Here is a 24,193-nt window from a genome sequence, read left to right as displayed (position 1 = left end):
CTATTGGGGTGATATGGTACTATGAGGTCCCTAAGATAAGATGGGACCTGATAATTCAAAACCTTATAAGTAAGAAGAAGAATTTTTAGAATTAACAGGAAGCCAATGAAGAGAGGCCAATATGGGTGAGATATGCTCTCTCCTTCCAGTCCCTGTCAGTACTCTAGCTGCAGCATTTTGAATTAACTGAAGGCTTTTCGGGGAACTTTTAGGACAACCTGATAATAATGAATTACAATAGTCCAGCCTAGAGGAAATAAATGCATGAATTAGTTTTTCAGCATCACTCTGAGACAAGACCTTTCTAATTTTAGAGATATTGCGCAAATGCAAAAAAGCAGTCCTACATATTTGTTTCATATGCGCATTGAATGAAATATCCTGATCAAAAATGACTCCAAGATTTCTCACAGTATTACTAGAGGTCAGGGTAATGCCATCCAGAGTAAGGATCTGGTTAGACACCATGTTTCTAAGATTTGTGGGGCCAAGTACAATAACTTCAGTTTTATCTGAGTTTAAAAGCAGGAAATTAGAGGTCATCCATGTCTTTATGTCTGTAAGACAATCCTGCAGTTTAGCTAATTGGTGTGTGTCCTCTGGCTTCATGGATAAATAAAGCTGGGTATCATTTGCGTAACAATGAAAATTTAAGCAATGCTGTCTAATAATACTGCCTAAGGGAAGCATGTATAAAGTGAATAAAATTGGTCCTAGCACAGAACCTTGTGGAACTCCATAATTAACCTTAGTCTGTGAAGAAGATTCCCCATTTACATGAACAAATTGTAATCTATTAGACAAATATGATTCAAACCACCGCAGCGCAGTGCCTTTAATACCTATAGCATGCTCTAATCTCTGTAATAAAATTTTATGGTCAACAGTATCAAAAGCAGCACTAAGGTCTAACAGAACAAGCACAGAGATGAGTCCACTGTCTGAGGCCATAAGAAGATCATTTGTAACCTTCACTAATGCTGTTTCTGTACTATGATGAATTCTAAAACCTGACTGAAACTCTTCAAATAGACCATTCTTCTGCAGATGATCAGTTAGCTGTTTTACAGCTACCCTTTCAAGAATTTTTGAGCGAAAAGGAAGGTTGGAGATTGGCCTATAATTAGCTAAGATAGCTGGGTCAAGTGATGGCTTTTTAAGTAATGGTTTAATTACTGCCACCTTAAAAGCCTGTGGTACATAGCCAACTAATAAAGATAGATTGATCATATTTAAGATCGAAGCATTAAATAATGGTAGGGCTTCCTTGAGCAGCCTGGTAGGAATGAGGTCTAATAGACATGTTGATGGTTTGGAGGAAGTAAGTAATGAAAATAACTCAGACAGAACAATCGGAGAGAAAGATTCTAACCAAATACCGGCATCACTGAAAGCAGTCAAAGATAACAATATGTCTTTGGGATGGTTATGAGTAATTTTTTCTCTAATAGTTAAAATTTTATTAGCAAAGAAAGTCATGAAGTCATTACTAGTTAAAGTTAAAGGAATACTCGGCTCAATAGAGCTCTGACTCTTTGTCAGCCTGGCTACAGTGCTGAAAAGAAACCTGGGGTTGTTCTTATTTTCTTCAATTAGTGATGAGTAGAAAGATGTCCTAGCTTTACGGGGGCTTTTTTTTTATAGAGCAACAGACTCTTTTTCCAGGCTAAGTGAAGATCTTCTAAATTAGTGAGACGCCATTTCCTCTCCAACTTACGGGTTATCTGCTTTAAGCTGCGAGTTTGTGAGTTATACCACGGAGTCAGGCACTTCTGATTTAAGGCTCTCTTTTTCAGAGGAGCTACAGCATCCAAAGTTGTCTTCAATGAGGATGTAAAACTGTTGACGAGATACTCTATCTCACTCACAGAGTTTAGCTAGCTACACTGCACTGTGTTGGTATATGGCATTAGAGAACATAAAGAAGGAATCATATCCTTAAACCTAGTTACAGCGCTTTCTGAAAGACTTCTAGTGTAATGAAACTTATTCCCCACTGCTGGGTAGACCATCAGAGTAAATGTAAATGTTATTAACAAATGATTAGACAGAAGGGAGTTTTCAGGGAATACTGTTAAGTCTTCAATTTCCATACCATAAGTCAGAACAAGATCTAAGGTATGATTAAAGTGCTGGGTGGACTCATTTACATTTTGAGCAAAGCCAATTGAGTCTAAGACTAAGAGTCAAGCTTTCAAATGAATTAAAGCTCTGTCTGGGTTTTGGATTAATTAATAAGCTGGAATGGAAGATTGCTGCTAATCCTCCGCCTCGGCCCGTGCTACGAGCGTTCTGGCAGTTAGTGTGACTCGGGGGTGTTGACTCATTTAAACTAACATATTCATACTGCTGTAACCAGGTTTCTGTAAGGCAGAATAAATCAATATGTTGATCAATTATTATATCATTTACTAACAGGGTCTTAGAAGAGAGAGACCTAATGTTTAATAGACCACATTTAACTGTTTTAGTCTGTGGTGCAGTTGAAGGTGCTATATTATTTTTTCTTTTTGAATTTTTATGCTTAAATAGATTTTTACTGGTTGTTGGTGGTCTGGGAGCAGGCACTGTCTCTACGGGGACGGGGTAATGAGGGGATGGCAGGGGGAGAGAAGCTGCAGAGAGGTGTCTAAGACTACAACTCTGCTTCCTGGTTCCAACCCTGGATAGTCACGGTTTGGAGGATTTAAGAAAATTGGCCAGATTTCTAGAAATGAGAGCTGCTCCATCCAAAGTGGCATGGATGCCGTCTCTCCTAACAAGACCAGGTTTTCCCCAGAAGCTTTGCCAATTATCTATGAAGCCCACCTCATTTTTTTGGACACCACTCAGACAGCCAGCAATTCAAGGAGAACCTGCGGCTAAACATGTCACTCCCGGTCTGATTGGGGAGGGGCCCAGAGAAAACTACAGAGTCCGACATTGTTTTTGCAAAGTTACACACCGATTCAATGTTAATTTTAGTGACCTCCGATTGGCGTAACCGGGTGTCATTACTGCCGACGTGAATTACAATCTTACCAAATTTATGCTTAGCCTTAGCCAGCAGTTTCAAATTTCCTTCAGTGTCGCCTGCTCTGGCCCCCGGAAGACATTTGACTATGGTTGCTGGTGTCGCTAACTTCACATTTCTCAAAACAGAGTCGCCAATAACCAGAGTTTGATCCTCGGCGGGTGTGTCGCCGAGTGGAGAAAAACGGTTAGAAATGTGAACGGGTTGGCGGTGTACACAGGGCTTCTGTTTAGGGCTACGCTTCTTCCTCACAGTCACCCAGTCGGCCTGCTTTCCCGGCTGCTCAGGGATCTGCTGGAAGGGAACTAACGGCGGCTAAGCTACCTTGGTCCGCACCGACTACAGGGGCCTGGCTAGCTGTAGAATTTTCCACGGTGCGGAGCCGAGTCTCCAATTCGCCCAGCCTGGCCTCCAAAGCTACGAATAAGCTACACTTATTACAAGGAATAACTAAACATTTCACACCCAGAGCAGAGAAGTGCGGGAGAGACAGGAGAAGCCGCCATGCTAAACTGGCTAAGAGCTAGTAGCTGCGCTAAGCTAGCGGATTCCTAAAAACACACAAAGTGAATAATGTGTAAATAATTTAGAGGTGATTCAGCAGAGGGAGTGCTTTAGTTAAGGCACATGAAGATTACACTGTGAAACAAATCGTTATCTAGTTATCTAGATCAATCTAACTACGCAGATTAAACAGCTAACAGATACAGCAAAACACCGCTGTGCTCCAGAACAGGAAGTGATACAATACCGCAGTGAGAGCCAACCACCAGTAGAGGCCAAAGTACATTGTCTAAAGTGACCCGTGATAAAATGATAAAGTGACAGAGTTAAGCTTAAGGTGACTGAGTTATGAGGTGTTCATGAGTCTAACGGCAGAGGGGAAGAAACTGTTCTTATGGTGGGAGGTTCTGGTCCAGATGGACCGTAGCCTCCTGCCTGAAGGGAGTGGTTTGAATAGACCATGTGCAGGGTGATAAGGGTCAGCTGTGATCCGACCTGCTCGGCCCAGAGTCTTGGAGACATGCAGGTCATGGAGAGATGGAAGGCTACAGCCGATCACCTTCTCAGCAGAGGACACAATGCGCTGCAGTCTGTGTCTGTCCCTGGCTGTGGCCCCGGCGTACTGCACCATCAGCTGGACAGGCAGCTTGGCCTTCTTCAGCTGCTGCAGAAAGTACATCCTCTGCTGGGCCTTCTGGATGAGGGAGCTGATGGTTGACTCCCACTTGAGGTCCTGGGTGATGGTGGTGCCGAGGAAGCGGTGACAGACCACAGTGGTGATGGGGCTGTTGGTGAGGGCGAGGGAGGGCGGGGGGGCTGTGGCTTTCCTGAAGTCCACGATCATCTCCACTGTTTTCTGGGCGTTGAGTTCCACGTTGTTGCTGCTGCACCAGGTCACCAGCCGGTCCACCTCCCTCCTGTAGACAGACTCATCCCCATCCGAAATGAGTCCGATGAGGGTGTTGTCGTCCACAAACTTGATGAGCTTTACAGAGTCGTGGCTGGAGGTGCAGCAGTTAGCGTAGAGGGAGAAGAGCAGAGGGGAAAGGACACAGCCCTGTGGAGATCCTGTGCTGAGAGCCCGAGTGTTCGAGACATTTTTTCCCAGCCTCACACGCTGACTCCGGTCCGTCAGGAAGTCTGTGATCCACCTGCAGGTGGAGTTGTGCACGTGGAGCAGAGAAAGCTTGTCCTGGAGCAAAGCTGGAAGGATGGTGTTGAATGCAGAGCTGAAGTCCACAAACAGGATCCTAGCGTAGGTTCCTGGGGAGTCCAGGTGCTGCAGGATGGAGTGCAGGGCCAGGTTTATGACGTCATCTACAGACCTGTTGGCTCTGTAGGCAAACTGCAGGGGGCCAAGGATGGGGTCGGTGATGGACTTCAGGTGGGATAAAACCAGGCGTTCGAAGGTCTTCATGACTACAGACGTGAGAGCCACAGGACGGTAGTCATTAAGTCCAGTGACGCGTGGTTTCTTGGGGACTGGAACTATGATTGAGGACTTGAAACAGACTAGAAACAGACTTATGTGGAAATGATTGTTGCACAAAAGTTTCAGATATCTGTCACTGAGATAGATGATGACTGGAGTGCAGTTTGAAGCAGAAATGATGCACCTCGTCATCGGGGGGACCCATTTTTAGGAGGACCGTTCGGTCAGCGACACTGGCCCAACCTGTCGAGTATCTACGCTGTAGAAAGCAACTCCTTGGACATGTTTTGGATGAATATATATTTAATGCTTTGTCCCCCACAATGGCAACATAGTTGGGAGTTCACGCTTGGTGCCAGGACATTTACACACCACCACACATATGCACTCAGAATGTAACAACGGTCTGTTGATTTAAAAAAATATATGTATATATTGTGTGTGTTAATTGCAGTGGTAGGCCAATTTTTGACAAGATTCCATGTATATTTCTGGCATTGATTGAACACTAACATAAAGATTGTGCTGGTTTGTGAAAGAGTCCAGCAGAGACAGAGCTGGTCTTCATTCTGCTGAATAATTGGCAGTCTTGTGGATCTGCTGTGACGTGTGCGTCGCTTCACAGGTCACACGCTCATTGTGTGTTGGCTGCATTGTCTCATTGACGACTCTAGTCCATACTGCACACTAACATATCAGAAGAGTTGATTGTTCCACAGAACTGTGTAAAGGCACTACAGCCCTGAAAACATGATCAAGTTACTCTGTCCTGCCACATGCCATGTTAATATGAATCAGAATCGCTTTTATTCACCAAGTATCCATAGACTACAAGGACTTTGACTTTGGTTGGAGCTGCGCTCTCTGTACGGACATGTATAAGCATACACCAAATAATTCACAGTAAAAAAAAATGTGCAAATAAAGTAAAATGTGCAATAAGGGGGAAAAAAAGAATATGTGAAACAGACAACAGATTGAAGTTAAGCTGTACACAAAGTATATGAATTAGGGAGTTTTTTGGCAGGTTAAATTGTCCATCGGTGTGATGGCCTGTGAGAAGAAACTGTCCCTATGTCTGGTTGTTTTGACGTACAGAGCTCTGTAACATTGACCAGAGGGGAGGAGTTTAAACGGTGTGTGTCCAGGGTGTGACGGGTCTGCAGAGATGTTACCAGATGTTCATGTGTTTAAAAAAAACCCAACAGTCTAGCTGGGAAGGTACTGGATGTTCAACTTGACTAAATCTATTAGCAGTGGTAGGAACAGCTAACGAAGAAGTTATCTTTGATACCCATTAAACCACTAACTGAATAGTTAACTTGTATAATGCTAAACCAATTAAAAAAAAAAAAAAGTTAGCAGAAGTTATCGCTAATCACTAACTTTTATTATTGACTCTGTACACTGTCGGCCAGGGCTTAATTTGAGGGGGAGCAAGCCGGAGCGCGCTCCGGAACCTTGGACGCGCGCTCCGGAACCTCTGACGTTGGCTCCGCCAGCTATTTATACTGGATCCGTGATCCGCCACCTCTCTTGACTAACAAAATATATATATAAAAAAAAATCACCGCGATCGCTATCACTGCCACTCACACCGCCCCCCTGTCTGCTGTGCGGAATGCGCCAAATCTGGCAATAGGTCCAGAGTCTACGCTCGCTGTTTGAGCTGTTTTTGAACGCTGTTTGCAACCTTCCTTTTCTCTCAAAAATTCTTGAAAGGGTAATTGGAAAACAGCTAACTGATCATCTGCAGAGGAATGGTCTATTTGAAGAGTTTCAGTCAGGTTTTAGAATTCATCATAGTACAGAAACAGCATTAGTGAAGGTTACAAATGATCTTCTTATGGCCTCAGACAGTGGACTCATCTCTGTGCTTGTTCTGTTAGACCTTAGTGCTGCTTTTGATACTGTTGACCATAAAATTTTATTACAGAGTTTAGAGCATGCTATAGGTATTAAAGGCACTGCGCTGCGGTGGTTTGAATCATATTTATCTAATAGATTACAATTTGTTCATGTAAATGGGGAATCTTCTTCACAGACTAAGGTTAATTATGGAGTTCCACAAGGTTCTGTGCTAGGACCAATTTTATTCACTTTATACATGTTTCCCTTAGGCAGTATTATTAGACAGCATTGCTTAAATTTTCATTGTTACGCAGATGATACCCAGCTTTATCTATCCATGAAGCCAGAGGACACACACCAATTAGCTAAACTGCAGGATTGTCTTACAGACAAAGACATGGATGACCTCTAATTTCCTGCTTTTAAACTCAGATAAAACTGAAGTTATTGTACTTGGCCCCACAAATCTTAGAAACATGGTGTCTAACCAGATCCTTACTCTGGATGGCATTACCCTGACCTCTAGTAATACTGTGAGGAATCATGGAGTCATTTTTGATCATATTTCATTCAATGCGCATATTAAACAAATATGTAGGACTGCTTTTTTGCATTTGCGCAATATCTCTAAAATTAGAAAGGTCTTGTCTCAGAGTGATGCTGAAAAACTAATTCATGCATTTATTTCCTCTAGGCTGGACTATTGTAATTCATTATTATCAGGTTGTCCTAAAAGTTCCCCGAAAAGCCTTCAGTTAATTCAAAATGCTGCAGCTAGAGTACTGACAGGGACTGGAAGGAGAGAGCATATCTCACCCATATTGGCCTCAGCCCCAACCAGTCCCAGCAGAGGACTGCCCCTCCCTGAGCCTGGTTCTGCTGGAGGTTTCTTCCTGTTAAAAGGGAGTTTTTCCTTCCCACTGTCGCCAAGTGCTTGCTCACAGGGGGTCGTTTTGACCATTGGGGTTTTTACTTAATTATTGTATGGCCTTGCCTTACAATATAAAGCACCTTGGGGCAACTGTTTGTTGTGATTTGGCGCTATATAAATAAAATTGATTTGAAATTGATTTGATCCGGATGTTGACCGTAGCCGCAGAGCTCCGTGGCCACCGAGAGAGGACTTGGATTCTTTGCAGGTCCCGCATCCGTACCCCCGGAGGCAGTGAGTAAAGGGAGAGCCACGCATTGTGTTCTGCGTGTGTCTGTTTATAATCTTCTCGCACAGAAGAAAAAAGAGTGTTTACACAAGAGAGAAAAGTGAGAAAATGTTAATGCCTGTTTGAGAAAAGTGTAGTGAGGGGTTTTACAGCCTTAAAACATCTATAATAAGTGTAAAAAATAGCGCTGACTACTTCGCGGATTTCGTTTATCGCGGGTTATCTTTAGAACGTAACTCCCGCGATAAACGAGGGACCACTCTACATCATTAAACAGGAATTTGTACTCTATCCGGATTTGGTGTGACTAGTGTTATTAGGCCTACAATACATGCCCAGTTTATTTTCGGTGTGGCACACAGCGTTGTTCGCAAGCCCACCTCCCCGCCCTTCTTTTTTTTTCTGCACCGGAGCCACCCATCCTCTGCGCTCCGGGACCTCCCACTTTACAAATTAAGCACTGCTGTTGGCTACTGATAAGCCAGTTTCAAGTTTAAGCACTACAGGGGCTGCTGGGTAAATTGAGGCGATCGCAAACAAACAATAAATAAATGAAACCCCAAACACTGTCATCATCTTTATCAAAAGCAGTAAATTGCAGCATTAGAAGTCACAGTTTATAAATATTATATATTTATAAACTGTTAACAGAGCTGCCTTCACAAATGTATGAAAAATAAAAATAAAATCCCAAACACGGTCATCGCCTTTATGAAAAGCAGTCAATCGCAGTATTAATAGTCGCAGTTTATCTCTGTATTATATTTATAAACACAGGAACAGCTCACCTGTGTCGCGTTCAATGGGACCGGTAAAATCTACACTTCATCTGTCGCGTTGAGCTTCCCCACTGAAGAAAACCCACATAAGTTTTGTCTTTACATACAAATACACCAATAAGTTTCAATTCACTTAAAAAAAAAAGTAAATATTTGCATGTACCCGCTGTCTTTAAAGCAGACAGTCGATTTAAGCTATGGGAGCTCATGTCGACAGAACACCGCTGCTGCTGTCGTACTCTGAGAGCTTCCCCGTCTCATATTATGAAATAATGCTGAATTAATGTGGAAATGATTGTTGTACGAAAGCCTCAGATATCGGTCGCTGAGATAGATGATGACTAGAGTGCAGTTTTAAGCAGAAATGAGGCGATAATCTGTGAATTGCTGCTGAAGCGTCAAAAGTGAAGTCAGGGAGAGTGCTCAGAAAGGGGGGGCGGGGGGGCTGAGCTCACAGTGGCCTGAATGTTGCAGACACACAACAGACATCTACTAACATGTATGATTTTTGGGTTTACAAATGTTTTTGACTGTTAAACTTTACTCACTTTACCAGCAAAACAGTGTTAGCGGAACTAAATTTAGCGGAAGCTAATTGGTCAGGGAATAGTTTTCAAAGTTAGCGGAAAAGCTAATCCGCTAATGAAAATGTTAGCTTTGCTAATTAGCAGTTAGCGGTTTAGCAAAACTGTGCCCACCATTGCCATTTACTATGTATTTGCATTGCCTTTTCTGTAAATGTGCATCATTACATGAAGTTTACCCCTAAAAATCATACAATTACCCACAGTTTTGGATTACAATCTTAGTTATGTGGTACACTGAAGAAAATGCTACTTTGGATCAACTTAAAAAAAATTGTAATTTGTTACAGCTAATTTTTTTTTAGTTTCTCACAATGTATATTTAGGATTTTGTAAAGTGATTCCAGCAGATTTAAACTGGAAACCACAATTTTCCATTAGACCAATGTAAATAAGTACTTTGAATGAAGTGCACTGTTTCACTTTTTTCAGTGTATGAAATAATCACTAAAAATATAATATAGCTTTAAGAAAAAAATTTACAAATGTATTTGAATATAATAACCAAATATCAATGTACATAACAGAGTCCAGACAAATTAAACCTGCTACAGCAACAGTATAAGCAAGCAGTTACATACATCTTCAACCGCTTATCCGACATTGGGTCGCGGGGACCCCAAACATCCCTTTCAAGCAAGCAGTTAAAGACTCTAAAGATGTGTGCACTTTATTGTTAATTAGATGTACTGTATATGTTGCACATGCCTCCTCTGTTATTGTGTATGATTTTATGCCTTTGCTCTGTGTTCATAAGAGTTCAGATTTGTAGAACTTTATCTGGGATTGTGCTGACATTCATGTTCTCATCCAGTAACTGGAGGGGAATACCTGTGCTCATAATGGATGTGAAACTAATACTGTGGTGTCAGAATTTCCTAAATTGTACAAAAATACATCCACTTCCTATCATGACCAGAATAGGATCAAGAAGGGTCACAGTAATGTCAGCAGTTATTATACGTCAGGAGTTATGGGAACTTTGTGACTTTAATCTGTGGAATGTCATGGCCTGATTCATTGAATTTCTGTATGAATCAATTTCTGTAACTTTGTTGCCTTTATTTTGACCAAGTTTAAGATTAATAGTAATAATGGTTAATACCCAGTTTCAGTGCACAACAGTAGACTGATACAATAAAAAGTATTTGTCTTATTTGACCATTCTAATATTCCCCATGAATTGTCATGAGAAAAGAAAGTTATTCTCGCAATGATATCACTTCCTCCTATGCTGACCTTTGACTATTTCACCAAGTTTGATTCCAGTTTGATCAAAGCGGCTTCATTTATACTATATGCAGGAGCACACATATAAATGGACAGGACTGAAAAGGATACATGAGTGTAAATAATACCCCCACACACACATACACACTGCCCCAACCTGTATATGTTACTCCAGCATGAGTCAGAGCAGAATCTCATTATTAAGAAGATATGTATACAGTATTTACCATTGTGATATAGTATTCTCCCTATCGTATAAGTCTGTGAATAGCTGTAAGGACACTATTATTAATGCTTTATTTTGATGAGATTTGCAGTGCGTCCCTCTCGTTGCATTGTAACCCATGCAGTGTTCATAAAGTGAGTGTTAAAAATATATCAAGTAAATGCAGACCAGAATAGACAAATGAGGTAATAAATAATAAATCCATAGCTTGCAGCACAACCGCATCTGGCTATTTTACTTCTGAAGTGGCACTCAGCAGCCACCTAGATTATCGCGCAGCTGTCTGACGCTGCTCGGCCTTCCCGTGGGTGGCTTTGTATGCTTTGAGAATTAAAAGTTTTATGTGGCTGTCATTCAGCATCTAACAGCCGTCATCACATTTGTGTTTCTTGAATCTTTCATTTGTCCGACCGGAATCAATAAGCAGGGAAGCACAGACGTCAAGCAGTGCTAAAAGTGTCAAAGTCCCTTATCTGTGCCACAGCTGTCCCACTAGTCACCCACCACCACTTCCTCTCCAAGCTTTCATTCATCAATCTCTTCCAAAATCTGATATTAGGCCTGGTTAGGAACACAGAAGTAGACCTATTGGCTCCCCAGTAACAAACCCCAGCAGCATGCAACCACCAGGCTGCCACGGGTGCCAGATCACAACTCAGTACTGCAGACAAGGGCCCAACAGAAGTGTCAAAGAGTGGAGCATCACCACCCAGTGCCCCCCTGAGTAACAGAATCGGGAGTCAGAGATTTGGAGAGATGGCAAGTCAGAGAAACCAGCACCACCCCCAGGTGGCTTGAAAACCAGAACCATAGATCTCACTTTGCAAGAGCAACATAACCAATGCAATCACACCTCTCAGTGGGTTATAGATCCTCCCCTGTAACTGGCAATTTGTAATTCTATAGCTCCGAAAGCTGTACACTTGCCATGTCCTGAATGAACGATGCATTTTTTTTTTTCGCCATGTTTAGGAACATGAACCTCTCTGAGCACCTACAACCATAGTGCTGATCTTAAGTGCTACAATAGGAAGTACAGATCACCTCCCTCAACACTTCTCCCTTTTTCTCCCTGCAGGTTTGATTTTCTCCTGTGGTGTCTGTGTGGAGCGTGCCACACACCCACTCCACAACAACGACGGCTTTTGCTTGCATCTTCCAGTGTTTCTTCTGTCAGCAAGTCCAGCAGAGCTGCAACTCTTCCAGTGCCAGCCCTGACACAAACGAAGAGCCCTGCCCCACTGACATGGTGAAGATGACCAAGTCCAAGACTTTCCAGGCCTACCTGCCCTCCTGCCATCGCACGTACAGCTGCATCCACTGCCGGGCGCACCTGGCCAATCACGACGAGCTCATCTCAAAGGTACGGCTGCCCTGCGGGAGTTCGCACCTCCCCATCTGTCACATGCTGCCCAAATGGTCATCTTATTTATAGATGTGAAAAAGGCCTGCAGGCCTTTGTGATCATGTCATGTGTTTTCCAGCAGCCATGGTTGATGGTCAGGAGAGACAGAGAGAAGAAGGGAAAAAAAACAAACACAAATATGTAAAACCAGACTGGAAAAGAAAATACCTGAAATGAGTTATCACTTGTGTTGGGTAAAAGTTGCTAATCTGCCTTTTCAGATTTTATATTATCTGTGTGGAGCAACAACCAGAGCTCTGTTCGTGTCATCAAACTGCTAACAAAGTAAATGGTGTTGGGCTGAGCAGTTTTGAGGGGAAAAACAAATACAAAAATGTGCTCTTTTCCCCAGTACTGTAATTGCATTTTAAATGTTTTAAAAAGTAACAAACAGCAGTCTATATTTGGGTGATTTTTAAAAGTATCAACAATTATAAAGATTTTGCTTTTGCATGATAATTGGATAAAATGGAGCAGATAGTAATGTTCTTTAAGTAGAATCTCAACTTTCACAGCATTGCACAATTCCTGTTGATGAATAGACCAGACCATTAATGGTACTAATGGAATTTCATATGTGAAATTTTTTATAGTTATTTTGTAAACATCCTTTTATGAATTTTCTAGTTATGTGTGATGGTGTCACTTACTGAATATCCTATTAAGAGCTGTTTGCTTCAGCTGCATGAGCTAATATTATCGCCACACGCTGACAAGAGGAACTGCTGGAGATGACACTTCAGAAACTTAAAAAAGAAAATCGTAAAATCTGAATGAACCGAGAGGCTCTGCAGTCTTGGGATTGTGTAGGTTGTTGAGCACTTATTTTTTTTTATGCGGCTTTGTAAATAACATTGTTTAAAATAACTTTTGACTAGAAAACAATTGTTCAAGCCTAGTTGATGTGTGCACACAATTACTATCCACCTGTACTCTCCTACACCAGTTTGTCTTTTTTCAGGTCTTGTCATAATCTTTCAATCTGTGATCAAACAGTATACAGTATTTTCACAACTTTAATTACATGGGTAAGATAATTTAACATCAATATAAGTGTAGGTTGTGGAGAATGAGCAACATTTATAGGTGTTAAAGTGTGTATTAAGGGTCAGTTTCAGGCGTATACATGTCCATGAAATGGAAGGTAGAGCAGTTTTAACCTCCACAATGCGAACGATTTTCACATGAAACGAGATATTGCCAGGAGTGATTTGATTCGATCATTTGACAGTGGACATGACCTAGTGAGCATGGAGCCTCTGTAGAAATGCATTGATTTGGAACTTGAGACCAATTGTGGAGAATTACTCTCCACCATCCACACCTCCCTCTCCCTTGTTCTTACACCAGCTTTTTAAAAAGGAACAAATTTCAGCCACTCAGACCACTACTGTAGTATTCTGCAAAACAGAATCAGCAGTTTTAGCAGCTATTATTCCAGCATACACCTTCAGCCTCAGTATCCCTCCTCTAGCAGCTAAAAGCCATAAACTAACAATCTAAATCATTACTGCCATTGGGCACTACAAACAACCACTAAGGGCTACTGAAAGTCATTGCTTTCTAATAACCAGTGGGGGGGCAGTAAATATCCACATCAAAATTTACCGTAGGAAATTTTAATTTTTTTAAGGCCAAAAATTGACAGTGTGCCCACTTTCAAATTGATTATAATTGCATCCAGTACGACATTCTATACCATGATAGATATCAACCACTAGTGTGCATAAGCAGTGTGCGCACACATGGTAGTACATCAGTGACAGCCAGTGGTGGGCACAGCTAACCAAAACGTTAGTCACTGTGTGATAATCTGTGGTGTGATATAACCGGGTGCCATTCCCACTGCCATCCAGTAGATGGCAGTGTTCTATGCATTTTGACCCATCTACTGGATGGCAGTGTTCTATGCATTTTGACCCATCTACTGGATGGCAGTGGGAATGGCACCCGGTTATATCACACGATTTTTGACTGGAATCACAACTTAACAGACTTTTCACTTTTTTTGCAAATGAAAAGAATGACATATTTTACAAAAGCACATTTATTTGTAAACACCAAAACACACATTACAGTAACTTGTGTTGGTTTTTACACAGAATGAATGAATCAACCAGTCAGTGTGAGTGGAGGCTCAGTTTACCCATACTCCCTTTGGGCATCTGTGTGTTAATGTTCAAAACTTCAGAATTAGTGCATTAGTTTTAAATTAAAAGATATGTGTTATATTTTCACTTTGTGAAAATGACAGAGTTGACATTAATGTAGTTATTCTATCCGGATTTATTTGATTTATAAATCACAACCATAAGTCCTGCTTTCCTTTTCAAAACGTCTGGCTCATGGTTGGAGCACTGTATGCTGTGAAGGATGTTTTTTGTTTTTGTGGCAGCCTGGTAGCCAGGACCCTTCTGCTGGGGTAGAGTTGAAGCTCAGCTCCTCTCAACTGATTGACTGCTGCAAAATACGTAGCAGACTGGAACCAACATGTGTGATTTTAAGGTTTACAGATGTATTTCACCCTTACTAACTATGCAAAAAAAAAAAAATGTTAGCAGACTAAATTAGCGGAACTAAATTTAGCGGAAGATAATTGGTTCGCTGATGGTTTTTGAAGTTAGCTGAAAAGCTAATCCGCTAACAAAAAGTTAGCTTTGCTAATTAGCAGTTAGCAGATTAGCGGAACTGTGCCCACCACTGGTGACAGTAGCAGCTCCCCTGAGTCACAGAAAAGTTGTGTAAAGCTGCTGCTATCACCCATACACAAAACCTGACTGTGCTAAACAATAAAAGCCTTTTAACCTGTGAACAGTAAGTGTTACTGTTCACAGGTTAAAACATAACAGGTTATAAACAACACAGGTTAAAACAACACAGGTTATAACAGGTTCTTGTTAATGGGGATAGTAATGCTATAAAAACATTGCTCTTGACTCTGTTCTCTATCAATTTTCCAAATATTTTTAGGCATTTTGTGATCAGTGACCATTGATCTGCAAGCAACTCATAAGATAACAGGAAGCAAAGTTGAGATGGAAAAGATTGACCGGTATTTAAAGGTTGCCAAGTGAGATATTTGCTTTTTGGGAATCATAATATTTGAGAGTTGCCAGATATTGCAATCTATTTTGTCGGTCCAGTGGGTATGGTAAATCCCTACAGCTTCTCCATTTCTACACTCGGAGGTTGCAACAGCAGATCCTAGGTGCCTTAATTTTTTATGTCACCACTAAGTACTACACACAATATTGTATTAACCTTGAAGAAAAGTGTGATGTATGATGGATCGTCTTGGTACAGATTTGTTATTTTAATTGTGTTGTGCATGTGCATTAGATCCCAACACTGAATTCAGTCCAGTCACAGCTGCATGGTTAACAAAAGGTGCTTCTAAAAGTATGTGTAATGTCTTGTTTGTGTCCATGATGTGTCCGTCCGTTAATGTGTTCAACAATGTGCTGAGAAGATGCACATTTTTATTCCTACAGTGGTGATCATCAGTTATGTAAACCTGCACCCCTTTAGTCATTTATAGAATGGGTTTGAGATCAATCTAGTATGATCGCAGTAAATTATGTCTCCACGTATTTAGGAGGGAAGAGGATTTTAAAAAAACCATTGTGAATAGCAGGACATGAATTCTAATGATTCTAATGATCTTTTGTATGTTTTCCTAATCCATTCTAATCCCAGATAGTCAAGAAAACAATTTTGCCACTCTGCACTTATTGAATACTGACCATACTGGTGGGCCCCTGAAAAACTTATTTTTATCTTGCACCTAAAGGCTCTGCATACAAGGAATTTTGGATTATACTGTGCACAGTAGAGCAGTGGTTAGCACTCTTGCCTCATGCTAAAAAGGTCCCGGGTTCAATTCCACCAGTTCTATATGTATTTTGGATATTCTCACCATGTCTTGTGAGTTTCCGCCGGGCATTCTGGTTACTTTCCACCATAAAGCAGTGATTCATATTTCAACATGGCCTGTATTTACAGACTCATTTATTTTTTAAAAGAACGCATCAAAAAGCTCCCATACACATCCTTAAATGCATTACTAGATTTCCCAGGCACCTGTCGTGATGACATACCATTTTCTTTGGACATATTAACCTAAAAGTGTGCAGATACACATTTGTATTGAACTGCTGTCCTCAGATGATCAGTCCGCTTGCCTGACATGTGTGACATGTCACCTTTACTGCCATTGGCAGTAGGAAATGATGATTATGCGACAAAGGTAATTGCAAAAGTTGACCCTTTTTGAATGAGATGTCATGTGTCAAACATATGGTAAACATAATGTTGATAAAACATTGGCTTCCTGTTAATTCTAGAATAGAATTTAAAATTCTTCTTCTTACTTATAAGGTTTTGAATAATCAGGTCCCATCTTATCTTAGGGACCTCATAGTACCATATCACCCCAATAGAGCGCTTCGCTCTCAGACTGCAGGCTTACTTGTAGTTCCTAGGGTTTGTAAGAGTAGAATGGGAGGCAGAGCCTTCAGCTTTCAGGCTCCTCTCCTGTGGAACCAGCTCCCAATTCAGATCAGGGAGACAGACACCCTCTCTACTTTTAAGATTAGGCTTAAAACTTTCCTTTTTGCTAAAGCTTATAGTTAGGGCTGGATCAGGTGACCCTGAACCATCCCTTAGTTATGCTGCTATAGACTTAGACTGCTGGGGGGTTCCCATGATGCACTGAGTGTTTCTTTCTCTTTTTGCTCTGTATGCACCACTCTGCATTTAATCATTAGTGATTGATCTCTGCTCCCCTCCACAGCATGTCTTTTTCCTGGTTCTCTCCCTCAGCCCCAACCAGTCCCAGCAGAGGACTGCCCCTCCCTGAGCCTGGTTCTGCTGGAGGTTTCTTCCTGTTAAAAGGGAGTTTTTCCTTCCCACTGTCGCCAAGTGCTTGCTCACAGGGGGTCGTTTAGACCGTTGGGGTTTTTACATAATTATTGTATGGCCTTGCCTTACAATATAAAGCGCCTTGGGGCAACTGTTTGTTGTGATTTGGTGCTATATAAATAAAATTGATTTGATTTGATAAAATATTGAAGATGGTCTGGCATGACCTTCAAAGGAGAGCCATACCTATCATCATACACAGCATCTTTAACATATCAAAGGTATTCTATGCATTATTTCTTTTCTATTTATAAATCACAATTTTAGAAGGAAATTTTAGTGCACAGACATAATAATGTGTGATATCTAGGCACAGTCTTTGAATATAGTCAAGCAGACCAAACCAGGACAGCATTTAACACCCATAGATCTGAAACATAGATGAACAAAAATTAAAAATCTTTAATTTTTTTTATTTTATTCTGCTTTGCATGTGCCCATCATATGGAGAAAATGGCCCCTTACTTCAGGCACTGAGGGACCATTAGCCCATACCATCTTTTAAAAATAGAAATCACTGCATAAGGAGTTTCACGTTAAGTAAAAATGATCCTTCAGTTTCTGAGGCAGTACCTCTGGACCTTTGTGAGTAGCCAGATGTTGGCTGCTTACTGCTGCAAGTGTTTGGACTGTGTCCCGCTTCATTTAGGGTGAGTTAAGTGCAGATATCTGTTTATTTTTATGTTATGTGTAGTAAAAATAAAAAGGCTCCTAGATGGTGATTGATTGACATCTCTGTGAGTAAGTTTGTTGGACGTTTTGGGACATCTTGCATAGTTCCCGTCATAGCTGTGTACAACTTTAAGTAGGGAAGTAATTGGCCAGAAACCTGTAAAAACATGTAATTTTACACTGCGATCACGCAAGTCTGACCATTAATCTGTCTCCAGAGGATGGAAAAAATACAATCAAACAGGTCTGCTCACTGATGTGATTTTCTGGTCAGGCTGGGATTTGAACAAAGGATCCTCTGGTCTCAAGCCCAATGCTTAACCACTAGACCATCACCTCCCCCTGTCACCTGTGTGCTTGCTCTAGGGGTTGGTTAGTTTCGACCTTACTTGTGTGAAGCGCCTTGAGACAGTTTTGTTGTGATTTGGTGCTATATAAACTAAGGTAATGCAATAAAGACACGCACATCCAAAACACATAAAAAGCTATGCAGGACCATAAAAGAAACGAAACGTTACATTTCGTTTAATAAAACTTTTTCTGTATTGGAGCACTGTGGCTGTGCGGATCATTTGGTCTTTATCTTTGCCTATATAAACTAAATACATTTGAAATTGATAATTGATTATGTCTGAGTTTGATAGTGTTGAAGGTTTATTTTCATGGTGGCAGTCAGACCCATCATATATTCACTGCTACATACTGCTTTAGACATGACCTAAGACGCATTATATATATATATATATATATATATATATATATATATATATATATATATATATATATATATATATATATATATATATATATATATATATATTATATATAATGTGTGGTCTGTTAGAAAACTATCCAACCTTTTTTATTTTTTGCAAAAACCATATGGATTTGAATCACGTGTGATTGCATCAGCCAAGCTTGAACCTTTGTGCGCATGCGTGAGTTTTTTCACGCCTGTCGGTTGTGTCATTCACCTGTGGGCAGGCTTTGAGTGAGCACTGGTCCACCCCCCTCTTCGGATTTTCATTGTCAGGGAAATGGCTGAGCGAATGGAGCAGCACTGAATCAAATTTTTCCAGAAACTGACAGGCCCCATGCGGCTCCACCACGACGTGCGGAATTCCTCCGCACGTCTGTCTCAATGTGCCGAAAAAGTGCTGATGTCCACGTCTTCCGCAATTCCTGTGCTAGTCAGATGACGTCCCAGATCAATAGAGCGTCCAGTTTTGGTGACTTTTCAGTCGTGTGACTATCTGAGAAATTGTGGATGAGCTGGACATGCCAGAACATGTCCTGTGAGGCCTCATCACGGCGTTGCTTTGCGCCATGCGGCTCCGTTCCGACGCGTGAATTTCTCTGCTCCTCTTTCCATGACAAAAACTCCTGTAACAGTGGAATGTGCCGTTCATTTCCAAACTGAACGCTGTGTTGATCCAGGACATCGTCTGACTACCACAGAAATTGCAGAAGACGTGGACATCAGAACTTTTTCGGCACATTGAGACAGACGTGTGGAGAAATTCGTGTGTCGGGAAGGAGCCGTATGGGGCAAAGCAACGCTGAACTGAAAAGCCATGACTGAAAAGCCACTGAAAGCCGTCTGAAAGCCATCTGAAAGCCGTCCTGTGAGACCAACACGGAGGTGCTTTTGTCCGCGCCATGAGCGGCTCCATGGCGCATCCCTCCGCTTCTCTTTCCATAACAAAAACTCCTGTAACAGTGGAATGTGCCGAAAAAGTGCTGATGTCCACGTCTTCTGCCATTTCTGTGGAAGTCAGACGACATCCCGGATCAACAAAGCCTTCACTTTGGAAATGATCTGGTTGTTTCAGCGGGGTTTCAGCCTGTCGATCGGCGCTCGGAGTGCGCCGCGCTCTCAGACGCTGTGGGCGGTCTTTAAACCGGCTGGAGCACTCCTTAATCTTTGTAATCCCCATAAAATCATCCCTGAAAGCCATCTGAATTTTCCGAATGGTGTCCCCCTGGAGGTCTCTCACAGTTTCTGGAAAAATTTGATGCAGCAAAGCTCCAAATCGTTCAGACATTTATTCGCAATAAAAATCCGACCAGAGGGGTGGACCACTGCTCACACAAAGCCTGCTCACAGGCGAATGACGCAACCTACAGGCGTGAAAAAACTCAAGCATGCGCACGAAGGTTCAAGCTTGGCTGATGCAAGCGCACATGATTCAAATCCATATAGTTAAAAAAAAAATATATATATATATATAAAAATATATATATATGTATATGTGTGTGTGTGTGTGTGTGTGTATATGTATATACGAGGTCTATTAGAAAAGTATCCTACCTTTTTTAATTTTTAAAAAACTATATGGATTTGATTCATATGTTTTTACGTCAGCCAAGCTTGAACTTTCGTGCGCATGCGTGAGTTTTTCCACGCCTGTCGGTGACGTCATTCGCCTGTGAGCACGCCTTGTGGGAGGAGTGGTCCAGCCCCCTCGTCGGATTTTCATTGTCTGAGAAGTTGCTGAGAGACTGGCACTGTGCTTCATCAAAGTTTTTTCCAAAACTGTGAGGTACATCCGAGTGGACACCATTCAACAAATTAAGATGGTTTTCGGTGAAAATTTTAATGGCTGATGAGAGATTTTAGATTGTTTCTATCGCTGTAAGGACTTCCCACGGAGCGGGACGTTGTGCAGTGCTCCGAGGCGACGTCATCATCCTGTTTCAAGCTGAAAACCTCCAAATTTAAGCCTCTGTTGACCCAGGACGTCGTGAGAGAACTTTCAGAAGAATTCGGGATCAGCAGTTTATCCGGACATTCCACTGTTAAAGGAGATTTTTTTTTAATGAAAGACGTGCGGACGGATTGGCGCGTCGGCTTGCAGCCGGCGCAGCGCGCCCGCCACAGGAAAAACACCTCCGTGTTGATAACCATTTGTAAAATCCAGGCAGCTTTTGGTGGCTTTCAGTTGAGTGAGTATCTGAGAAATTGTTTAACAGCAGGGCATGTTCCAACTTGTCCTTAAGGCTTCCAATGGAGGTGTTTTTCCTGTGGCAGGTGTGCTGCGCCGGCTGCGAGCCGACGCGCCAATCCGTCCTCACGTCTTTCATTAAAAAATCTCCTTTAACAGTGGAATGTCCGGATAAACTGCTGATCCCGAATTCTTCTGAAAGTTCTCTGTTCTCTCACGACGTCCTGGGTCAATATAGGCTTAAATTTGGAGGTTTTCAGCTTGAAACAAGATGACGACGTCGCCTCGGAGCACTGCGCGACGTCCTGCTCCATGGGAAGTCCTTACAGCGATAGAAACAATCCAAAATCTCTCATCAGCCGTTAAAACTTTCACCGAAAACCATCTTAATTTGTCGAATGGTGTCCACTCGGATGTGCCTCACAGTTTCTGAAAAAATTTTGATGAAGCACAGCGCCAGTCTCTCAGCAACTTCTCAGACAAAGGAATTCTGACGAGGGGGCTGGACCACTCCTCCCACAAGGCGTGCTCACAGGCGAATGACGTCACCGACAGGCGTGAAAAAACTCTCGCATGCCCACGAGGGTTCAAGCTTGGCTGATGTAATCACACGTGATTCAAATCCATATGTTTTTTTTTTTTTAAATAATAAGGTTGGATACTTTTCTAATAGACCTCATGTGTATATGTATATGTATGTGTGTATGTGTTTGTACATATGTATAAACCTTGTTAACTCACATTTGCATAAGTCTCATTTCGGCTTTACTCACGGTCGATTTGTGAAAATTTAGAATTACTATATAAAAGTCAGTTTTAATTTGACCGTTTTTGGGAGGGATTGTGAGTGCAGATAATTTCTTGACGAAGATTTCTTTATCTGGAGTGGGTTCGGAATCTTTTTCTTCCTCCTGTGGCTGCTGCACATCAGCGACGAGGGCTTTGTCAGTGTGGACGATTCTGGGCAACTCGAAATTTGTGGCTGTGACCTTCCTCTTTAGGTACTTACTGCCAGTTCAGATTGGGCCAGAATTGACACATGCACAGCCGGCCCAATCTGAACTGGCAGTGAGAATAAGTTTTTGTGTTATCATTCATATTCTCTGAAAAATGGCCAAAAAAATCTAATATTCTGCCAGGGTATGTAAACTTTTGAATACAACTGATCAATTCTGGCTTCTGCCTATATGCAACACAGCAAGTTCCAAAGACACAAAGACACTCACAGACAGTGTTTTTTCTTTTTTTAAATCAAATGATAGTTTTCCTGTTTTCCTTGTCGGTGTCATCTGGGACTCTTAAACTGGTGTTAAAGGTTAAAAAGTGGTTGTTGCTACAAAACTGAAAATGTAAATAGGTGTTGGACTGTCTGGCTGTGAGCAGTTCACTGACAATTTGATGTATGATTTCTGAGTTTGGAACATTGTTCCATGGTTCAACAAGGAAGTGCCTGCTGACATTTGTAGGTACAGAAGTGCCAGAACCACAGGCTCCTTCCTGCAAATCTGTCAAAACAAACAGATGAATCAAAGTTCTACAATGTTCATGTGTTTAGAATAAGGTGATGACTGTGTGTGTGTGTGTGTGTGTGTGTGTGTGTGTGTGTGTGTGTGTGTGTGTGTGTGTGTGTGTGTGTGTGTGTGTGTGTGTGTGTGTGTGTGTTGCACTCTCACCGTGCCCTAAGCTGTTTATTCAAATGGCAAAGATGATCAGTGTGCACACTTGGCATCTATCTCCATGTTAAAATCCACTGGCATTTTGCAGATCTGCTGAAGTTCAGAATGGAGAGGCGGGGAGAGTGATTCTTTTTTTAAGTGACTTTGAATGAGACGTTGTTCTTGCCAGGGGCTGTTTTGTGTACCATATTTTCTAGAGTATAGGTTGCACCTCAGTGTGCACACTTGGCATCTATCTCCATGTTAAAATCCACTGGCATTTTGCAGATCTGCTGAAGTTCAGAATGGAGAGGCGGGGAGAGTGATTCTTTTTTTAAGTGACTTTGAATGAGACGTTGTTCTTGCCAGGGGCTGTTTTGTGTACCATATTTTCTAGAGTATAGGTTGCACCTCTTGAAGAGGGAGTTAAAAAAAACCTTATGCAATTAATATTGGAGTAATATTGGACAACAGTCGAGGTGGAAAAATATCGGCGGTCGGAGTGCAGTCTGACTTCAATCTAAATATTTGTATGACATTCAAAGCAATCTGAACGTGTTCGAGGGGCAGTTCAAAATGATCCACCATTTCAGATCCTGGCCAAATGTCCCAACTGTGCTGGAACAGCACCTCGAGTGCTGCTGGATTATATTATCTCCACCCGCAATCGGATCACACTCGTACGGCAATGTAAGTGCATTCGTCATATTCTCACTGCATTCTAATAGCTGTCTAGGTGATCCTAATGTGTTCCACCAACATTTGTACTTTATTTGGAGGCTCATAATAATAACCTTTATTTAACCAGGTAGAAACCCATTGAGAAATTTATTTTGCAAGGATGACCTGGCAAAGACAGGCAGCAGCACACGTCGTAATGGACAGGTTAACATCAACATGAGAACGTTGGTGATAAATAAAATAGTCATCTTGATGATAATAACATTGCACATGATGTAAAGTCTCAGATTTAGATTTAGAAACAAAGGCATTATGCAAAAGAATCCTATTTGTGATCTCATAAAATAGACCCGAAGGTGTTCAAGGAAGTCAGTCTGGACAGTTTCAGTTTGGACTGGAGAACGTTCCAGTCAGAGGGAGCTGAAAAACTGAAGCCATTTTTTCCCGCTTCAGTGCGGACACGAGGTACACGAAAACATAACGTCATTCGAGCGCAGAGCATAATAGCTTTCAGATCTCTGAAGTAAACTGGATAAAAAAGGTCGGAACCAGACCAATAAGAGTTTTGTAAACCAAAATCATCCAATGTGTATAACGCCTGACAGACAAAGAGGGTGTGCTCGCTTTGACATACAACTCACAGTGGTGGGTGAGATTTCTACAACCAGTGATGAATCTCAGAGCACAGTGATACAGCAAGGTCAAGGACTGTAGACAACTGGATGAAGCAGACCTATACACAACATCACCATAGTCCAATAAGGGCAGGAAGGTAGCTGTTGTCAGGAGCTTCTGAGCACTTACGGAGAAGCATGACTTGTTTCTGTAAAGGAAGCCTAGCTTCACCCTTAATTTGGATATCAAGTGTTTAAAATGAACATGTGCACGAATCAGTCAGGGCGGGTCGGAGTGCAGTCTGGGTATTCCGACAGTTGTCCTCCACAATTCTTATTCCCTCCCAGATGCAAGGGCGCAATTTAGAACTAGAAATTGGGGGGGACAAAGTAGGCCGGGGGTCTGGGGGCCTAAAGCGGCCCCCAGAAGCCAACGGTTTTAGATAAGCTCAGATGCATTTTGAGCATCCAGAACAGTAATTTTAATGTTTTGAGAAGACCATAAAGTGGACACCATTTGAC

The 24,193-nt window shown here is 41.8% G+C and overlaps 1 protein-coding gene across 3 annotated transcripts in view; it reads left to right on the top strand.

The window, feature by feature from the left end:
* Positions 1 to 24,193, top strand: part of ypel1 (yippee-like 1) — a 102,165-nt gene that overhangs the window by 27,876 nt on the left and 50,096 nt on the right. For all 3 annotated transcript variants that reach the window (XM_034171156.1, XM_034171154.1, XM_034171155.1), the window contains one exon: positions 11,858 to 12,142. In XM_034171156.1, coding sequence (XP_034027047.1) covers positions 12,026 to 12,142 — 117 coding nt within the window. In that variant the 5' untranslated portion in view covers positions 11,858 to 12,025. The remainder of the gene's footprint in view (positions 1 to 11,857; positions 12,143 to 24,193) is intronic.

Source organism: Thalassophryne amazonica, chromosome 5, assembly GCF_902500255.1.
Source record: "Thalassophryne amazonica chromosome 5, fThaAma1.1, whole genome shotgun sequence".
NCBI lineage: Eukaryota > Metazoa > Chordata > Actinopteri > Batrachoidiformes > Batrachoididae > Thalassophryne > Thalassophryne amazonica.
The sequence above is the reverse complement of the archived record's forward strand: the minus strand, read 5'-3'. Positions and strand labels throughout refer to the sequence as shown.